The sequence below is a fragment of the Narcine bancroftii genome, chromosome 5 (assembly GCF_036971445.1).
Source record: "Narcine bancroftii isolate sNarBan1 chromosome 5, sNarBan1.hap1, whole genome shotgun sequence".
Taxonomy (NCBI): Eukaryota; Metazoa; Chordata; class Chondrichthyes; order Torpediniformes; family Narcinidae; genus Narcine; species Narcine bancroftii.
Window position 1 is genome coordinate 182,923,506 of NC_091473.1, and position 17,424 is coordinate 182,940,929.

Genomic DNA, 17,424 nt, shown 5'->3' on the forward strand with positions numbered 1-17,424 from the left:
TGGGAGATAGCTTTGTTGAGCACTTTGGCTCTGTCCGCCACAAGAGCGTGAATCTCCCGGTGTGGAGAATCGAAGGGGCCAACTCCCAGGAGATCCCTGTCACTGGTGTGGACAGAGTGAAGGTGTTCACAAAGTGGTCTCCCGGTCTGCATCCGGTCTCTCCGATGTAGGGGAGGCCACAGCAGGAGCATCGGATCCAGCAGGTGACTCCTGTGGATTTGCAAGTCAAGTGTTGCTTCACGTGGAAGGACTGTCTGCGGCCCCGAATGGTGGTGAGGGAAGGAGGTGTGGGCGCAAGTGGAGCATCTCCTGCAATCACAGGGGATGAGTGCATGAGGGAGTCATGGAGGTAGCGGTCCCTACAGAAGGCGGAGAGGGGAAGAGAGGGGAAGATGTGTCTGGTGGTGGGATTATGTTGTAGGTAATGGAAATTGCAGACAAAAATATAAATTTAAATTTTAAATGTAGACATACACCCAATTGACTAACAACCCATGCTACATTTTGAACGCTGGGAGGAAACTGGAGCCCCTGGGGAGAACTCATGCAGACACGTACAAATTCCTTACCAAGAGCGTGAGTTTTGAACCCTGGTCCTGACCACTGGTGCTGTAACAACGTTGCGCTGACCGCTATGCCAATCAGGCCACCCTTGGAGGCTGAGGCTGGTGGGATGGCAGGTGAGGCCAAAGGAGACTCATCAAAGCCTTAGAGAATTACGCACATGTAATTCAATTCAACATCAAACCTTTTATTTTGAGGTGAATCTTTTTTTAATTTGTTTTGGGAATTACCGATATATTTTGCAGACAAGCACACCAAAAATCTCTGACTCAGGCTCTGTGGGCCCTGTACAATTGGACAAGGTGATTCTCCTTGACTCGTACTACGGTAAAGGACAATGTGCGATTTCCCTCTCATTGCAGGTTAAGACCATCAGATAGAGGAGCAGAAATAGGCCATCAGCCCATCTCATCTGTCCCATCTTTCAATCACTGCCCAGCCTTCTCCCCATAACCTTTGATGCCTCAGCTAATCAAGAACCTGTCAATCTCGGCCTTAAATACACCCAATGGCCCGGCCTCCACAACTGCCCGTGACAACAAGTTCCACAGATTCAATGCCCTCTGACTGAAGAAATTCCTCTGTATATCTGTTCTAAGTGGACGCCCTTCAATCCTGAAGTTGTGAACTCTTGTTCTAGACTCTCCCATCATGGGAAACAACGTTTGTCCACACCTTTCAACATTCAAAAGGTTTCAATGAGATCGCCCCCTTGTTCCCCGAAATTCCAATGGGTTCAGGCCAAGAGCCGTCAAACGCTCCTCATATGATAATCCTTTCATTCCCAGAATCATCCTTGTGAACCTCCTCTGAACCCTCTCCAAGGTTAGCACATCCTTTCTTCAACGAGGAGCCCAAAACTGCTCACAATTCTCCATGTGGGGTCCTACCAGGGCCTTATAAAGCCTCAACATCACATCCCCACTCTTAGATTCAATTCCTCATGAAACGAACACCAGCGTCACATTTGCCTTCTTAACCACCGTCTCAGGCCGTCCTGCACGAGGACCCTCAGCTCCCTTTGCATCTGGGGATTGTCAATTTTCTCCCCATTTAGAAAACAGTCGGCCCATTTATTTCTTATACTGAAGCGCACGACCATTCACTTTCCCACCTCTCTGCCCGTTCTCCCGGTTTGTCTAATTCTTTCTGCAGCCTCGCGGTTCCTCAGCACAACCTGCTCCTCTATCTTAGAGGATGTCTCCCCTTATCGTGGTTGAGTCCAGAAGCTTGCCATTTGCGGGGGTTTCCTTCACAGTAGATGAAAACTGTAAATAGCTAATGGCAGGGTTTTTAACAGTGTGGAGGAACAGCGAGAATTTATGGCCCAGGCCTATCGATCCCTCAAGATTGTTGCACAGTTTGACAAGGTGGTTAAGAAGGTATATGGTGTGTTGACCATTAGTCGGGGGATTCTACAGAGGTGCGGTGGAAAGTGTGCTGACTGGCTGCATCACAGGGACACCAACACCCCCTCCCCCCCAGAGTGTAAAACCCTGCAAAAGTTAGTGGATGCAGCCCAAGACATCAAGGGTAAAACCCTTCCCCAGTATCGAGGACATCTATGGCAAACATCGCTGTTCATCAAGGATCCACGCCACCCAGCACACACTCTGTTCTTGCTGCTGCCATCAGGAAAGAGGTGTAGGGGCCACAAGACTCGGCCCAACCAGTTTCAGGAATAGCTGCTCCCCCTCCACCATCAGACTCCTCAACGACAAACTCAATCAGGACTCTTATTTTTGCACTTTATTAATTTTTCTTTATTTGTTTACATGTGTACATTGAGAATTTTTTTTTTGTGCCAGCCAATTAGTGGTAATTCTGCCTGGCCCGCAGGAAAAAGAATCTCAGGGTTGTATGTGATCTCATGTATGTACTTGGACAAGAAATCTGAATGAAATCTAATCGAGTTCAAGAGTTGCAGCTCTGTAAAACTCTGTTTGGACCGGATTTAGATTATCGTCTTCAATTCTGGTAACCTCATTACAGGAAAGGTGTGGAAGCTCTGAAGAGGAGATTGACCAGGATGTTGCCTGGACTGGAAAATAAAGTCTTATAAGGCAAGGTTCGCAGAGCCAGGGACTTTTCTCTTTGGAGTGAAGAAGGACGAGAGGAGACTAAATAGATTATGAGAGGGAAAGATGCTGTGAGACCTGCTGAGTTTCTCTCAGCACTTTTATGGACCACGTTAGGCAGAATTTTCTTAAATCCGTGAATTCATCTCCAAATCTGTTAAATGTCCCGATTGTAACCAGCCTCTAGGCACTAACTAATCTCTTTATGGAAAATTGTCTCCCTTAAACTCCCCTCCCCCCTCCCACCTTGTGCACACGTCCTCTGATGTATGCTACTCCTGGTCCTGGGATAAAGGGGCCCGTCCACCTTATCTATGCCTCTCATAATCTTGCAGACCTCTATTAAGTCACCTCTCATCTTTCCTCGCTCAGGGAGAAAAGTCCCAGCTCTTGCCTATTGGGACATCTCTCCAAACCAGGCAAATCTCCTCTGCCCCCTCTCCATAGTTTCCCCATCCTTCCTGTAATGACATGACCAGGACTGAACACAATAGATCTGCAATGTTTCCTCGCAGCTCTTGAACTCAACCAGGCTTCTTAATTACCCTCTCAATCTGAGAGATCTTGTCGTAGCAAAACAAAAACTCGAAACTAATATCCAATCTGTCGGCAAAAATCAGGTGATTTTGATCGATCCTTTGATGGATTCCCCTGCACATCACCGGGGTGTGCACTTTCCAACCTTCTCCCCACAGGTTCTGGTCGAGTGGCAATCATAATAGCATTTCGTTGTCTTCACCCCTGAGTAAATAATTGGACATTAAATGAATGCCTTTTCAAATTCAAATTCATTCCCATCGTATTATACCTACACAGCCTGACGAAACAGCGTATCTCCAGACCATAGCGCACACTCTTGGACACACAATACACCCAAGGCACTAATGGCATATACTGTGTGGCAGTCGTGTTTTGGGTAAGGTCAAATTTTACACGGATGCTACTTTTGACACCCCTCCCCCAACCCCCCCCGGCAAGTACCTGCATTGTTCGAGGCATCGGGAGCTCAAAAGGGTGGTAGGTCCGCAGGTGGGCACCCATGGTCACGGTATCTGGGAACTTGGATGGGTGGGCGGTCAGGGCCAGAAATAGTGGGGGGGGCGGGGGTATTTGACTTTTACATACAAAAACACGTGAACTTTGGACCAAAAAAGTTGGGTGTCAACCATTACACGAGTACATACAATAGATTAAAAAATACAAACATTTAAAATTGGCGCCCCCCCCCCACCCCCCGCCGGAGGTGAGTTCGCCAATCACAACACTCAATCTCAAGCAACCAGAAAATTCACTTAACCAGCATCTACCAAGCCTCAAAGGTGCCAGATGCTGTTTTTTTTAAACTATGTACAAAAATCATTCATGGATTTGCAAGATTGCTCAACGGTCTCACCGCCTCCGGGAAGAAGCTGTTTCCTAGCCTGGCAGCCCTCTCTTTATGCTCCTGTTCCTGAGGGTAGTGTCTCAAAGATATTATGGGCTTGATGCGAGGGACCTCAATGTTTCCCTGAGCCCTCTTGAGGCACTGATCCCTGTAGATTTCGTTGACAGAGGGAAAGAAGGCCTTGGTGATCTTCTCATCAGTTTTAATCCCCCTCCGTTCTGACTTCCAATCTGATGCTTGGCAACTACCCGTACTGAGGTGGAGCCACTGTGTAACCGTCCAATCCAATGGTTCTCGACCTTTCTCTTTCCACGCCATCCCACTTTAAGCAATCCCTCACTCATCACAGAGCACCGATGGTCTCGGAATGTAAGTGGGAAGGGAAGGTTGAGAACTACTACTCTAGACCCAGTTGTTACTGAAATATTTTGCTTGAGAAAAATGGTTATTGGTCCATTTCCTTTGGAGTTCAGAAACCGTGCAGATAACGAGTCAATGAGGGACGATTAAAACAAGTGGGTTTCAAACTTTTTCTTTCCACCCACATCCCCATAAGCAGTCCCTCACTAATCACAGAGGGATAGGGATTACTCAAAATGGGATGTGGGTGAAAAGAAAAAGGTTGAGGACCACAGGTCTAATATGAATGAATTGTATGGATTTGCCTGGCCTCTGTACCTGTGACTCTGTGGTGGTACACCACCAGCCTACTGCAGAGGGCAACCTCTGTACCTGCAGGAGTGTAAGGGGACAGGACAACACCTGGCCGGCTGTCAATCAGTCGGCCTGAATGGATCAAGCCCCATCCAGGCGGTTGTCAATCACCCTCCGGGATATAAGCCTGTGCCAGCCTCCCGAGGCCTCACACAGAGTTACTGCAGCCACAGCCAGCCTGGCTCTGTGGAAGTCTTTGTGGATTAAAGCCTGTTGTACAGTCTTTAATGTGTGTCTGATTCTGTCTAACAGCGCACCACAGACTCCTGCCCTCAGGATCCCCATAAAGGCTGTTACCCCTCCCTCGGTACCTGCCTTGGAACTGGGTCAGCAGCATGTGAGACGTGCTTGCAGTTTATCAAGATTAAAACCTATTGATCCCGACTTGGGATAGTGGTACGTTTTGAAGGGTGGGTTGAAACCGGAGTCCGCTGCCAGCCCCTCCCCGGGGGGATCCCCACGCAGAAACGCGGAGAATATATAAATCCCTTATAGGCAGTGCGGGGTCCCAATTGCCGGCGGTGAAAACGGCGTTGCGGTCGAACCATGTTTCGTGGATCCTGGATGGGTCACCCTTTAAATGGACACCAATGAACTTTGTGCTTCCCCCCCCACCGCCCCCCCTCTCTCTACAATGGAGCCATTGATATGCAGTGGGTGATTTGTCCTCTTGAGGTCCACAATCATCCCCTTTGTCTGGTCCACGTTGAGGGTGTTGCACCTGCACCAACCGTATGACCTCTCTGGGAGCTGACTCTTCATTGTTGTCAATGAGGCCAACGACTGCTCTCAAGAGAAATACAGTGGTGTTACTGCTAGTGCGGACCTGGGAAAGTGGGGAGCGGAGACACAGTGCTGCTCCTCAGGGACCTACTGCCTGGTAGTGATGCCGCCGGCTTAGTACAGGATTTATGCAGCCTGTTTAGAGGAGCCGACGGCTTTTATTTAAAAAAATTCCTGCAACCCACAGGGTCTGTGCCCAAGATGGTGGCACCTGGGAGGATCATGGATAGATGCAGGGAATTTTTAGTCTATTGAATACGTTTAATATAGGTCCGTACAACAATGTGGGATGAAGGGCCTGTTCTCTGCTGTAATGTTCTATGTTTTGTGCTGGGCGCTGTACCACGAGGGGTTGAAGACTCCGAGGGGGAGCAGTGGACCGATGCAGGCCACCAGATGCCGGGAGACCACCCCCCCCCCACCCAGTTGAGAAGCAGAAGAGACGACCCTCCAGGGAAGGTGACCGCGGCAGCGGGCCAGCGAGGGAGGTGGGGGGGGGAAGCTCAGCGGCTGAGGGGTTCACACAGGCTGTGGGATGCTGGAGACTGGTTCAAGGAGTCTGGCATCGAGAGAGTGCTAAGGGCAAGAAGGGGCTCCCGATTGGGCCTCGAGCGCTGGATGGCTTCCCTATTGTGTCGGAAGGTTCGAATCTGGAGCTTGGGTGGCCGATGGATCAAACAGGAGTCTGTGTGGCTGCAGAGGCCACAGGAGTAGAATCCATGGACACTTGGTGACTCTGAAGGGATTCTCTCTTTTGCTTCTATTTCTCCCCTTGTTAGGGGCGCCGGGCAATGCTCATGGGTGGATAGACATTGAAATATTCAAGATTCGAGATTATTTTATGCCATGTAACAAAATCAAAAATGTAATGTTACACAAAATTTCCTTTAGACAGACAAAGATTCACCAATCAGCAGAAATTTCCCGGCACCCCTCACAGACAGAGAAAGAAGCAACAGACAGCGCCTCCCTACAGTCACCGAGTGTCTGTGGATTTTCCTCCAGCACTCCCGCGGTCCCCCGCAGCCTCACAGAGTCCAATCCAAACCACTGAGCTCAGGATCTGAACCTCCTGAGGCCCCTTGGCGCCCTCTTTCATCCCGGTACCGATACCCAGCGCCCCTTCAGCCGGTCTCCAGCGGCCCGCAGCCCTTGGCCGCAGTTGCCAGCCGCCCATGTGGGTTGCTCAGCTCAAGTCGCCAACAGCCTGTGCAGAGCCCCTGGCTCGTCCCGTAAGGTCCAAATTTTAATGTATTATCACGTGACAATAAAATGAACCTTTATCCTTGAAAGGGGATGCATGTGCAAATCAAGGACCAATGCACCCCAGACAAATTGTGGGAACTCACCTGTTCCTGATGAGATTTGATCATGGATTCATTCTGCTACAAAATCTAAAGCTGCAGACAGTCAAACAAACATGTATTTCAGTTAAACTGTGGCCAACATAAAGCATTTCTGCACAGTACAGGCCCTTCGACCCACAATGTTGTGCTGACCCATATATACTTAAAAAAATAAACCATCCCGACTCTGTAACTGTCTTCTTCCCATCCATGTGTCTGTCTCTTAAATGCCCCCAATGTTCCAGCCTCCACCACCACCCCTGGCAAGGTACTCCAGGCCCCTACAACCAACCCTCTGTGTAAAAAAAACGCCCCCTGACGCCTCCCCTAAATTCTCTCCCTTCACTTTGTACAGACATCCTCTGGTGTTTGCTGCTCCCCGTCCTGGGAAAAAGGCGCCCTATCGATTCATCCATCCTATCGATGCCTCTCAGAATCATGTTGGACCTCTAATTCTCCCCTCATCCTTCTTTGCTGCAAAGAGAAAATTGAGGGCTGCATGGTTGGCAAAGGGGTTGGCGCAATGGCATTACGGCGCCAGCAGTCGGGACTGGGGTTAGAATCCCGCACGGTCTGGAAGGAGTTTGTACGTTTTCCCCGTGTCTGAATGGGTTTTCCCCAAGGGCTCCAGTTTCCTCCCACTCTTCAAAATTTTCCGGGGTGTTGTAGGTTAATGGGGTGTAAATTGGGCGCCGCGGACTCATGGGCATTCATACATACACACATACATATACACACATTCCTACACCCACATACACAAACACATACACTCATACATACACAAGCACACACATATACACACATTCATACATACACACATACATTCATGCACACACATATACACGCATTCATACACACACACATCTTCTCTTTGGCTTGGCTTCGCGGATGAAGATTTATGGAGGGGTATGTCCACGTCTGCTGCAGGCTCGTTGGTGACTGACAAGTCCGATGCGGGACAGGCAGGCACAGTTGCAGCGGTTGCAAGGGAAAATTGGTTTGGTTGGGGTTGGGTGTTGGGTTTTTCCTCCTTTGTCTTTTGTCAGTGAGGTGGGCTCTGCGGTCTTCTTCAAAGGAGGTTGCTGCCCGCCGAACTGTGAGGCGCCAAGATGCACGGTTGGAGGCGATATCAGCCCACTGGCGGTGGTCAATGTGGCAGGCACCGAGATTTCTTTAAGCAGTCCTTGTACCTCTTCTTTGGTGCACCTCTGTCTCGGTGGCCAGTGGAGAGCTCGCCATAGAACTCGATCTTGGGAAGGCGATGGTCCTCCATTCTGGAGACGTGACCCACCCAGCGCAGTTGGGTCTTCAGCAGCATGGATTCGATGCTTGTGGACTCTGCCAGCTCGAGTACTTCGATGTTCGTGATGAAGTCATTCCAATGAATGTTGAGGATGGAGCGGAGACAGTACTAATGGAAGCGTTCTAGGAGCCGTAGGTGATGCCGGTAGAGGACCCATGATTCGGAGCCGAAGTTTACCTACCTCAGCTGCACCATTTCATCTGATGCAAGGATCGACAAAGAGATAGACAACAGACTCGCGAAGGCAAATAGCGCCTTTGGAGGACTACACAAGAGAGTCTGGAAAAACAACCACCTGAAGAAACACACAAAGATCAACACACACATATTCACACAAAATACATACATATACACACATTCATACATACACAAACACAACTAGACAAATGAACACTGACACACTCAGAGATACACCCACACACACTCACACACACAGACACACACTCAGACACACACTCACATACACTTTCATACACACACCTGCACACCACACACTCACATCCATATACACACACACACACCGCGTGGGGTAAGAGCGGACGTTGGACAGCGAGAATCCGACCATCTGGACATGACCTTACCAGGCCGCTGCCCCAGCATACACGAGTCCTTGTGCACCATGGCGGCACAGATGATGATCAAGCAAAAAGTCACCACTGCGGTGATGAAGAAGCAGATGTGATGTCCTTTGCAGAGAGCAGCCAATGGGTCTGGAAAACAGTGAAATTCAAGGCACAAGATCACTGGAGGAAGTCAGCAGATCATGCAGCCCCCACGGGAGGGAAAGGTACAGAACCCTTCCTCAAGGGATGAGCAAAAAGTAGGCAGGTGTAAAATGATGGGGGAGGAGGAGAGGAGGGAGGAAGGGGCAGGGAGAGGAGGAGAGGGCAACAGGCAAGAGGCCATAGGTGGACATTGATAGGAGGGCAGGAGAGGAAAGAGGAGGAGAGGGCAACAGGCAAGAGGCCATAGGTGGACATTGATAGGAGGGCAGGAGAGGAAAGGATTGATCGGTGTGTTTGCAGAGCTGGAGGAAAGGAGTCAGAGGGATGGAGAAGAGAGAGGCAACGGGAACTTAAACAGCATCTACAGACCTTACTTCACTCCATCCAACTGCTCCTCTGCGAAATCTCTTCGAGGAGTGCCTACCCTGAAGAAATTCTCTTCCTCTTTTTGAGGGGAGTTCTGTGAGAGTCTCTCTCACTGCTCCTCCTTTCCATTCCCTGTTTCTCTCAAGCTCTGCACTCTCTTTCCCTTCCCTCTGTCTTGTTCCTCCAGCTCTCCACCCATTGGCTCTCTCTCTCCCTCTCTCTCTCTCTCTCTCTCTCTCTCTCTCTCTCTCTCTCTCTCTCTCTCTCTATCATTGGATGCAAGAAAACCATAAAGTTATGGGAGTGAGGTAGGGAAGGTTTAGATTGTTGAGTAAGTTAACATTGTGGGCCAAAGGGCCTGTACTGTGTTGTATCTGTCTTTTGAAATATATATCTATCCTTCCATCCATCCTTCTTCCCTTCCTCCCTCCCTCCCTACATCTATCCCTCCATCCATCCTCCATCCCTCCCTCCCTCCATCCCTCACTTCTTCTATTCATCCATTCCCTTATCCATCCATCCAATACTTACCAAAGGTTTCAAGATCATGTTTCATACGCTTTTTCTGAATGTAAACAGCACAGATTAGTATCAGTGCCAATGCCAGGAGACACAGCAGGGCAAGGATGATGTTGTTGGCTGTGCAAGCCTTCCTGGAGGCTGGATATGGCAAAGGGAAATGTTTGATGATTAGTTTAATGCATTAACAAATGTCATCTCAATGTCAACTCCACTGGACAATACAACCCAATCCTTTATCCATAGATAGATAGACAGACAGATGGAAGAATAGATAAATAGAATGGAAGGATAGATAGATAGATGGATAGATTGATAGATGATGGGAAAGACAGAAGAATGAAGGGACAGATAGATAGAAGAATGGAGGGATAGATAGAAGGACAGATAGATGGATAGATAGATCAATAGATTGACTAATAAATGGATAGATAGAAAGATGGATAGATAGATGATGTATGGATAAATAGATCAATATATGGATTGATAAATAGATAGATAGAGACAAAAGTAGGTAGGTAGACAGATAGATTTGATCTGAAAACATTGGTCCAAAAAATACAATGATGACACAATTATATACAGTAATTCTGAAGCCGATTTGGGAGAGAGAGCACCCACTTACTGAAGACATTCACGGTGATGTTGGCTGTTGCTTGAGCACCAATCGGTGACATCAGAGTAATGACGTAGATGCCTTCCATGTCGAAGTTCAGTGATTTCAGGAGGAGGGATCCATTGTGCAGGAGGTATATCTCATGGTAATACGAGGTGTTGTGCTTGGACGGGTGCCAGTAGAAAAGCCACCAGCCATTGAGAGTCCAGTTTCCGCTTTGGACCTCGCCACTCATGTTCACGGAGAGGAGGACGTCAGCTTCCATTTCTGCATTGATGGTGCTGAGTTCAGCCGAGACCCTGAGCGGCACAGATTTCTCTGGCAGAAAGAGGAGCAGCTGAGTCAGTAGAGGAGAGCTTTGGGACCGGACCTTACTAGGGGTGGAAAGAGCAGGCATGACCTGCTTTCCCGGAGGGCAGAGGGGACAACAGCCATCCGGATGATCGATGGGATGAGTGGAGAGTTGAGGACGTAGGTCCTCAGCCAGAGAGTAGCTGAAGACACAGGAGAAGAAAGAGGCTATTCAGCAAATTGAGTCTTTCTCGCCGTTCAATCATGAGCTGAACCATTCTCTTGCTCAGCCCCACTGCCCAGCCTTCTCCCCACAACCTTTGATGTCCTGGCTAATCAAGAACCTATCAATCTTTGCCTTAAATACACCCAAAGACCGGCCTCCAGAACCGCCCGTGGCAATAAATTCCACAGATCCACTGAAAAGATTCTTCCCCATCTCTGTTTGAAGCAGACCCCCTTCAATCCTGAAGTTGTGCCCTCTTGTCCTGGACTCTCCCACCATGAGGAAACAACCTTTCTGTGTTTACTCTGTCCACACCTTTCAACATTCCACCCCCCTCCCCTTCCCCATTCTCCTAAATTCCAATGAATACAGGCCAAGAGTGTCGCAAGAAAACAGCCTCTATCCTCAAGGACGCCCCCCTCCCCTCACCCAGGCCATGCCCTCTTCACTCTGCTACCATCGGGAAGGAGGTCCAGGAGCCTGAAGATGAGCCCCAGCAACACAAGGACAGCTTCTCCCCACCCACCCCCCCCCCCCCAGCTGTCAGATTCCTGAAGGATAGTGAACCCCAGACACGGCTTTCACTTTCAAGTCTTTTGCACGTGTTCATTTAGTTTTTATAAAGTAATTTATTTAAATGTCTGCCCTATGAGGCTGCAGCCAAACAACAAATTTCCGTGATGACAATATTTTCAGATTCAGTTTCTGATCCTGACTCATCAAACATTCCTCATATGATAACCATTTCCTTTCTGGAATTATCCTTGAGAACCTCCTGTTCCTGCAGGGTGTGAGATCAATGAAACATGAACAATGTATTTAACAGGTCTTCGGCATCACCTTAGGTTTGAGCGAAGTTTGAGGCCGATGGTGGTTTAGAAGAGACGTTAACAGGACATCCCAAAGACGCAGATTATTAAGGTGATTAGCAATAGTAAATTGTGTCGGAGAATTGAGTGGAATTAATGTGTGAGAATCCGGGGGTGCCATGTGCAGGAAAATATGTATTAATTCAGGAGAATTCAGGCAAATTAATGTACCTGAATCAGGGAGTATTAATGTGGGAGATTCAGGGGTATTAATGTGGGAGATTCAGGGGTATTAATGTGGGAGATTCAGGGGTATTAATGTGGGAGATCCAGGGGTATTAATGTGGGAGGTTCAGGGGTATTAATGTGGGAGAATCAGGCGGATTAAAATACCTGAATCAGAGAGTATTAATGTAGGAGATTCAGGGGTATTAATGTGGGAGATTCATGGAGTATTAATGTGGGATAATCAGGGAGTATTAATGTGAGAGAATCAGGGAGTATTAATGTGGGATAATCGGGATATTAATGTGAGAGAATCGGAGTATTAATGTTGGAGATTCAGGCAGTATTAATGTGGGAGATTCAGGGAGTATTAATGTGGGAGATTCAGGCAGTATTAATGTTGGAGAGAAGAAACAATGTGGAGAAAGTCAGCAGGTCATACAGTCTCCTTCCTCTATGTGGCAAAAGTAAAGAGACATAACGGGCGTTTTGGGCTTGACCCCCGTCCTCAAGGTATGAAGAAAACGGTCGGTAGGTGCCTTAACCAAATAATGAGGTGTTGGGGCCAGGGGAGGAGCACGGTCCCACAGGCAGGAGGTAACAAGTGGATAAGGGAGGGATGGCACACTGTCGAGCAGGGGGGAGGAGGGGATGGCTCTCTGAATGGAGAGGGAAGGGGGGTGGAGAGCTGGAGGTAAGGAGACAGAGGGATGGGGAAGGGAGGGAAAGTGGAGGGGTGGTGGGGGGGTGTTCTTCACACAGAGAGGGGTGGGTGCATGGGATACCCTGCCAGTAATGGAGGGACAATTGGATCTTCGATGAGATGGATTAGATAGGTTCACGGAACTGAGAGTAAACGGAGGGTTAGCAGTGGGGAAATTGATGCAGTTGTTGGAGTAGGTTACGTTGGCACAACATTGTGGGCCGAAGGGTGTTGACTGCGCTGCATGGGCTGCGGGCGACTTGCGGTTGGGAGGGGATGGGCGTGGGCTGCTGTGGACAGGCTCATGGGAATCAGGTCTCGGAACCGAGACTCCAAAGGGCGCCTCGGGTGGCTGAAGGGCTTCCCGATCGTGCCGGGGGCTTGGATCTGGAGCCAACGGATCGAACAGGGGTCTGTGCGTCTGCGGGAGCATGGGAGGTGAATCCACGGACCCTCAGTGCCTTTGAAGGGTCTTCTCTTTCTCTCGTAGTGTAAGGGGCACTGGGCGACAGTAATGGCAACTCTTTGTCTGCTTACTTTCATGTAATATTACATGTTCGGTACTATAAGGAATCCTGAGGTCGTGGGAGTATGGAACGAGCTGAAGTGATGAATGTGAGCTCAATTTTGATAAGATGTGGATGGGTACACTGATGGGAGGGGTATGGATTGGGAGCAAATCAGTGGGACTAGTCAGTAAAATGGTTCGGCACAGATTAGAAGGGCCAAAGGGCCTGTTTCTGTTCTGTAATGTTCTAAACTGCACTGGGTGAGTCACGTCTCCAGAATGGAGGACCATCGTCTTCCCAAGATCGTGTTATATGGCGAGCTCTCCACTGGCCACCGAGACAGAGGTGCACCAAAGAAGAGGTACAAGGACTGCTTAAAGAAATCTCTTGGTGCCTGCCACATTGACCACCGCCAGTGGGCTGATATCGCCTCCAATCATGCATCTTGGGGCCTCACAGTTCGGCGGGCAGCAACCTCCTTTGAAGAAGACCGCAGAGCCCACCTCACTGACAAAAGACAAAGGAGGAAAAACCCAACACCCAACCCCAACCAAACCAATTTTCCCTTGCAACCGCTGCAACCGTGCCTGCCTGTTCCGCATCGGACTTGTCAGTCACCAACAAGCCTGCAGTAGACGTGGACATACCCCTCCATAAATCTTCATCCGCGAAGCCAAGCCAAAGAAGAAAGAAGAGTGTTCTATGGTTCTAAATGGTCAGTCAATGTTTCGAGTCTGAAGCGGGCAAGGCTGCCAACCACCATCTCGCCAACCTTTTACAGGGGCTCTATGGAGAGCGTCCTGGCCGGCTGCATCACAGTGTGGGTACAGTCGCTACAGAGAAATGGATCAGAGGTCAATCCACAGGACCCTAAGAGAGGCAGAGAGGATCCCTGGGGTCTCCCTCCTCACCTTTGATGCGATCTACCGGGATCGTTGTCCGAAGAGGGTGTGCAAAATCATCGAGGACCCCCTTCCATCCCGCACATGGCGTCTTCCAGCTGCTCCCATCGGGGGAAGAGATCCAGGTAGATCAGAGCCAGCACCACCAGGCCGAGAAACAGCTTTCCACGGGCAGTGAGAATGCTGAACAGCCAAAGGAATGGCTCGCACTGACCCTCCGAGACTCTCATAATCACGACAGAATTATTATTTATTTATTTGTTTACGATAAATCCCTTTTTCTCCAGATGCAAACAACCGGCAACCTCAACCAAGCGGCAAAAAAAATAGCGGAAAATAAACGGGTAAAAAATAAGGATCAACTTTACCTGGTAAGACTTCTTTTCCAATCCAGGCAACATCCCAGTGAATCTCCTCGGCTCCCTCTCCATAGCTTCCACATCCTTCTTATAATGAGGTGACCAGAACTGAACACAATACTCCAAGAGTTGCAACATGACCTCTTGATTCCTGAACTCAGTCCCCTGACTAATGAAGCCCAGTGTCCCATCAGCTTTCTTAACGATCCTATCAACCTGTGCAGCGACCTTGAGGAATGTATGGATTTGGACCCCAAGGTCTCTCTGTTCCTCCACACCGACCAGTAACCCTATCCCCTGGTTTGTCCTTCCCAAATGCATCACCTCACACTTATCTGGATTGAACTCCATCTGCCGCTTCTCTGCCTGATTCTGCTTCATCTGGCCACTCTATCCCTCCCCCACCTTCGTTCGAGACCCCTGGGTTGCTCTACTTACGGAACACGTTCAAGGTGATGTTGGCTGTGGCCTCCTGGCCGTTGTGCGAGTCCATGGTGACCCGGTACACGCCACTGTCGGCCAGCGCCACCGACCTCATGAGGAGCGAGGTGTTCAGCAGCAAATGCACATTCCGCTTGGTGTAGGCAACATTGAGGTAGGACCCTTCCACTGTCCAGGTGACGATGGAGGAGGAGCCGAGCTTCCAGAAGCCACTCACCACTGGGGAGGTTGGCCTCACAGACAGGGTGACCATGTCTCCCACCTCTGCATTCACTTCACTTCTGCTGACATAAATGGTGAAGTTCTGCAGGTCTGCTGTGGAAATCAATTGCATTTAAAAAAAAACATTTTTGGCTTCACCATTCTCAGGGGAAATCAACCCCAAAATTGTTTTAACTTCCATGCTGAACGCAAACCAAAGGAAGAACTCAGTGGGTCGAGCAAGAGAGCGAGGTTCAAGATACTTACATTTTTAAACTTAGTGCGGTAACATGCCCATTCGGCCCACGAACCCGTGCTACCTAATTAAACCTGATTGACCCACAACTCCTGGTACGATTTGGAGGGCGGGGAGCCCCCGGAGGAAACCCTCACAGACACGGAGAGAACGTACGAACTCCTCACAGACAGCGCGGGATTCGAGCCCCACTGCAACAGAGTTGCGCTGACCGCTACGCTAACCATGCTGGCCCTAAGATTCAAGAATTCATGTAATACAGGCAAAAGAATATCAGAAACTGGAACAGAGGTCAGCCACTCAGTCCATCGAGCCTGCTCCACCACTCATGGCTGATCTGATGAGAGGCTCATCTCCACCAACCTGCTTTTTCCCCATATCCCTTAATTCCCTGACTATGTAAAAATCTACCCAACCTTGTCTTCAATACATTTAGAACATAGAACACTACAGCATAGTACAGGCCCTTTGGCCCTCGATGTTGTGCTGTCCCATATATTCCTTAAAAATCGACTAAACTCTCCCTATCCCATAACCCTCTATTTTTCTTCCACCCATGTCTAAGAGTCTCTTAAATGCCCCTATTGTACCAGCCTCCACCACCACCCCTGACAAGGCATTCCAGGCACCCACAGCTCTCTGTGTACAAAGACTTACCCCCGACGTCTCCCCTAAACTTTCCTCCCTTCACTTTGTTCAGACGTCCTCTGGTGTTTGCTGATCCTGCCCTGCCTCTCAGAATCTAGTCGACCTCCATTAAGTCTCCTCTCATCCTTCTTCGCTCCAAAGAAAAAAGCCCCCAGTTCTGCGGACTTTGCCTCATGAGACCCGTTCTCCAATCCAGACAACATCCTGGTGAATCTCCTTTGCCCCCCTCTCCGCAGCTTCCACGTCCTCCCTGTAATGAGGTGACCAGAACTGAATTCCCAACTGAGACCAGCAGCCATCTCTCTCACTGCCCAGGTGTTCACGTCAGATTCCTACCTGCAGAAATTAGTAAGGGAGCAAAGAGCGCCAGGAATTTCCAGGTCACCATTGTACACCCGCTGTTGCTCGGAGTTTAATGTTTTATGCCGCTTGCTTCAGCTGTTAAGAGCAGAGATTGCTGACTTGACTGTTGGTCCCTGGTAAACAACCCCTGCAGAGGACGGCTCTCCCAGTTCCATTGTTCTCTGGTTTCCCTCCAAAGCACTTAACATCAGTTTCTGTTAACCTCCCCCCCTCCACTTCTTCCCCCTGTCACCTTTACCCCAGCTCTCTCTCTCTCCCTCTCATGCTCTCTCTTTTCTCTCACACTCTCTCTCCCCTTCTCTCTCCCACCCTCTCATGCTCTCTCTCCCTCCTCCTCTCTCCCCCTCTCTCTACCTCTCGCGCACTCTCTCTCCCCTCTCTCTCCCTTTCTCTCTCCCTCTCTGTCGCTCCCTCTCTCTCCCTCATGCTCTCACTCTCTCTTTCTCTCTCTCTCACTCCCTATCTCCCCCCCCGCACTTTCTCTCTCTCTTCCCTTTTCCCACTGCCTCCTTTCGCAGAACCAAAATCAATCATCACCCTTCCCCTTACCCTATCCAGTTAACGCTTTTTGTTGGTCTGGACCCTCCTCCCAGCCAGTCTTCAAAGTCTTTATTCTGATGCCTTCCTGTTCTTCAAGAAACCTTTATTTGTCATTTTGAAACCAACTGCAAATGCCTTAAAATCGAGACAACGTCCCTCTGAACCTTGGTGCTACATTAAACAACATGAGACTACACAAAGACAGTACAAGACATCACAAGTCTACACTATCACTACACAAGACGGAACAAAATCCACACTAGACGACAACCTACACGACATTCCATAAAAGGAATTTTCAAAACTGTTTTCCCCAGAGAAAAGTGAATCTGTGGAATTCCCTGTCCAGGGAAGCAGTTGAGGTGACTTCATTAAACATATTTAATGTTCAGTAAGATAGATTTTTACATAAAAAAAGGGAATTAAGGGAAAAGGCAGGTGGGTAGAGATGAGTCAATGACCAGATCAGCCATTGAATGGCAGAACAGACTCGACGGGCTGGATGGCCAACTCCTGCTTCTGTTTCTGATGCTCTTAAAAACAGGGCCACAAA

At 49.1% G+C, this 17,424-nt stretch overlaps 1 protein-coding gene across 2 annotated transcripts; it reads right to left on the reverse strand.

The window, feature by feature from the left end:
* Nucleotides 1-2,295: 2,295 nt before the first annotated feature.
* On the reverse strand, nucleotides 2,296-16,506 carry LOC138764302 (uncharacterized). 2 transcript variants are annotated; one of them, XM_069940045.1, is made up of 7 exons: nucleotides 16,305-16,506; nucleotides 14,861-15,175; nucleotides 10,408-10,716; nucleotides 9,795-9,923; nucleotides 8,754-8,882; nucleotides 6,873-6,923; nucleotides 2,296-3,383 (listed from the first exon to the last, which is right to left on the reverse strand). In XM_069940045.1, exons 1-6 carry the CDS (start codon nucleotides 16,354-16,356, stop codon nucleotides 6,901-6,903), a joined length of 957 nt encoding a protein of 318 aa, XP_069796146.1. In that variant the 5' UTR covers nucleotides 16,357-16,506; the 3' UTR covers nucleotides 2,296-3,383; nucleotides 6,873-6,900. The 2 variants fall into 2 exon arrangements, with proteins under 2 accessions (XP_069796146.1, XP_069796145.1); XM_069940044.1 differs by having other exon boundaries at nucleotides 14,861-15,178; nucleotides 16,305-16,505.
* Nucleotides 16,507-17,424: the final 918 nt, after the last annotated feature.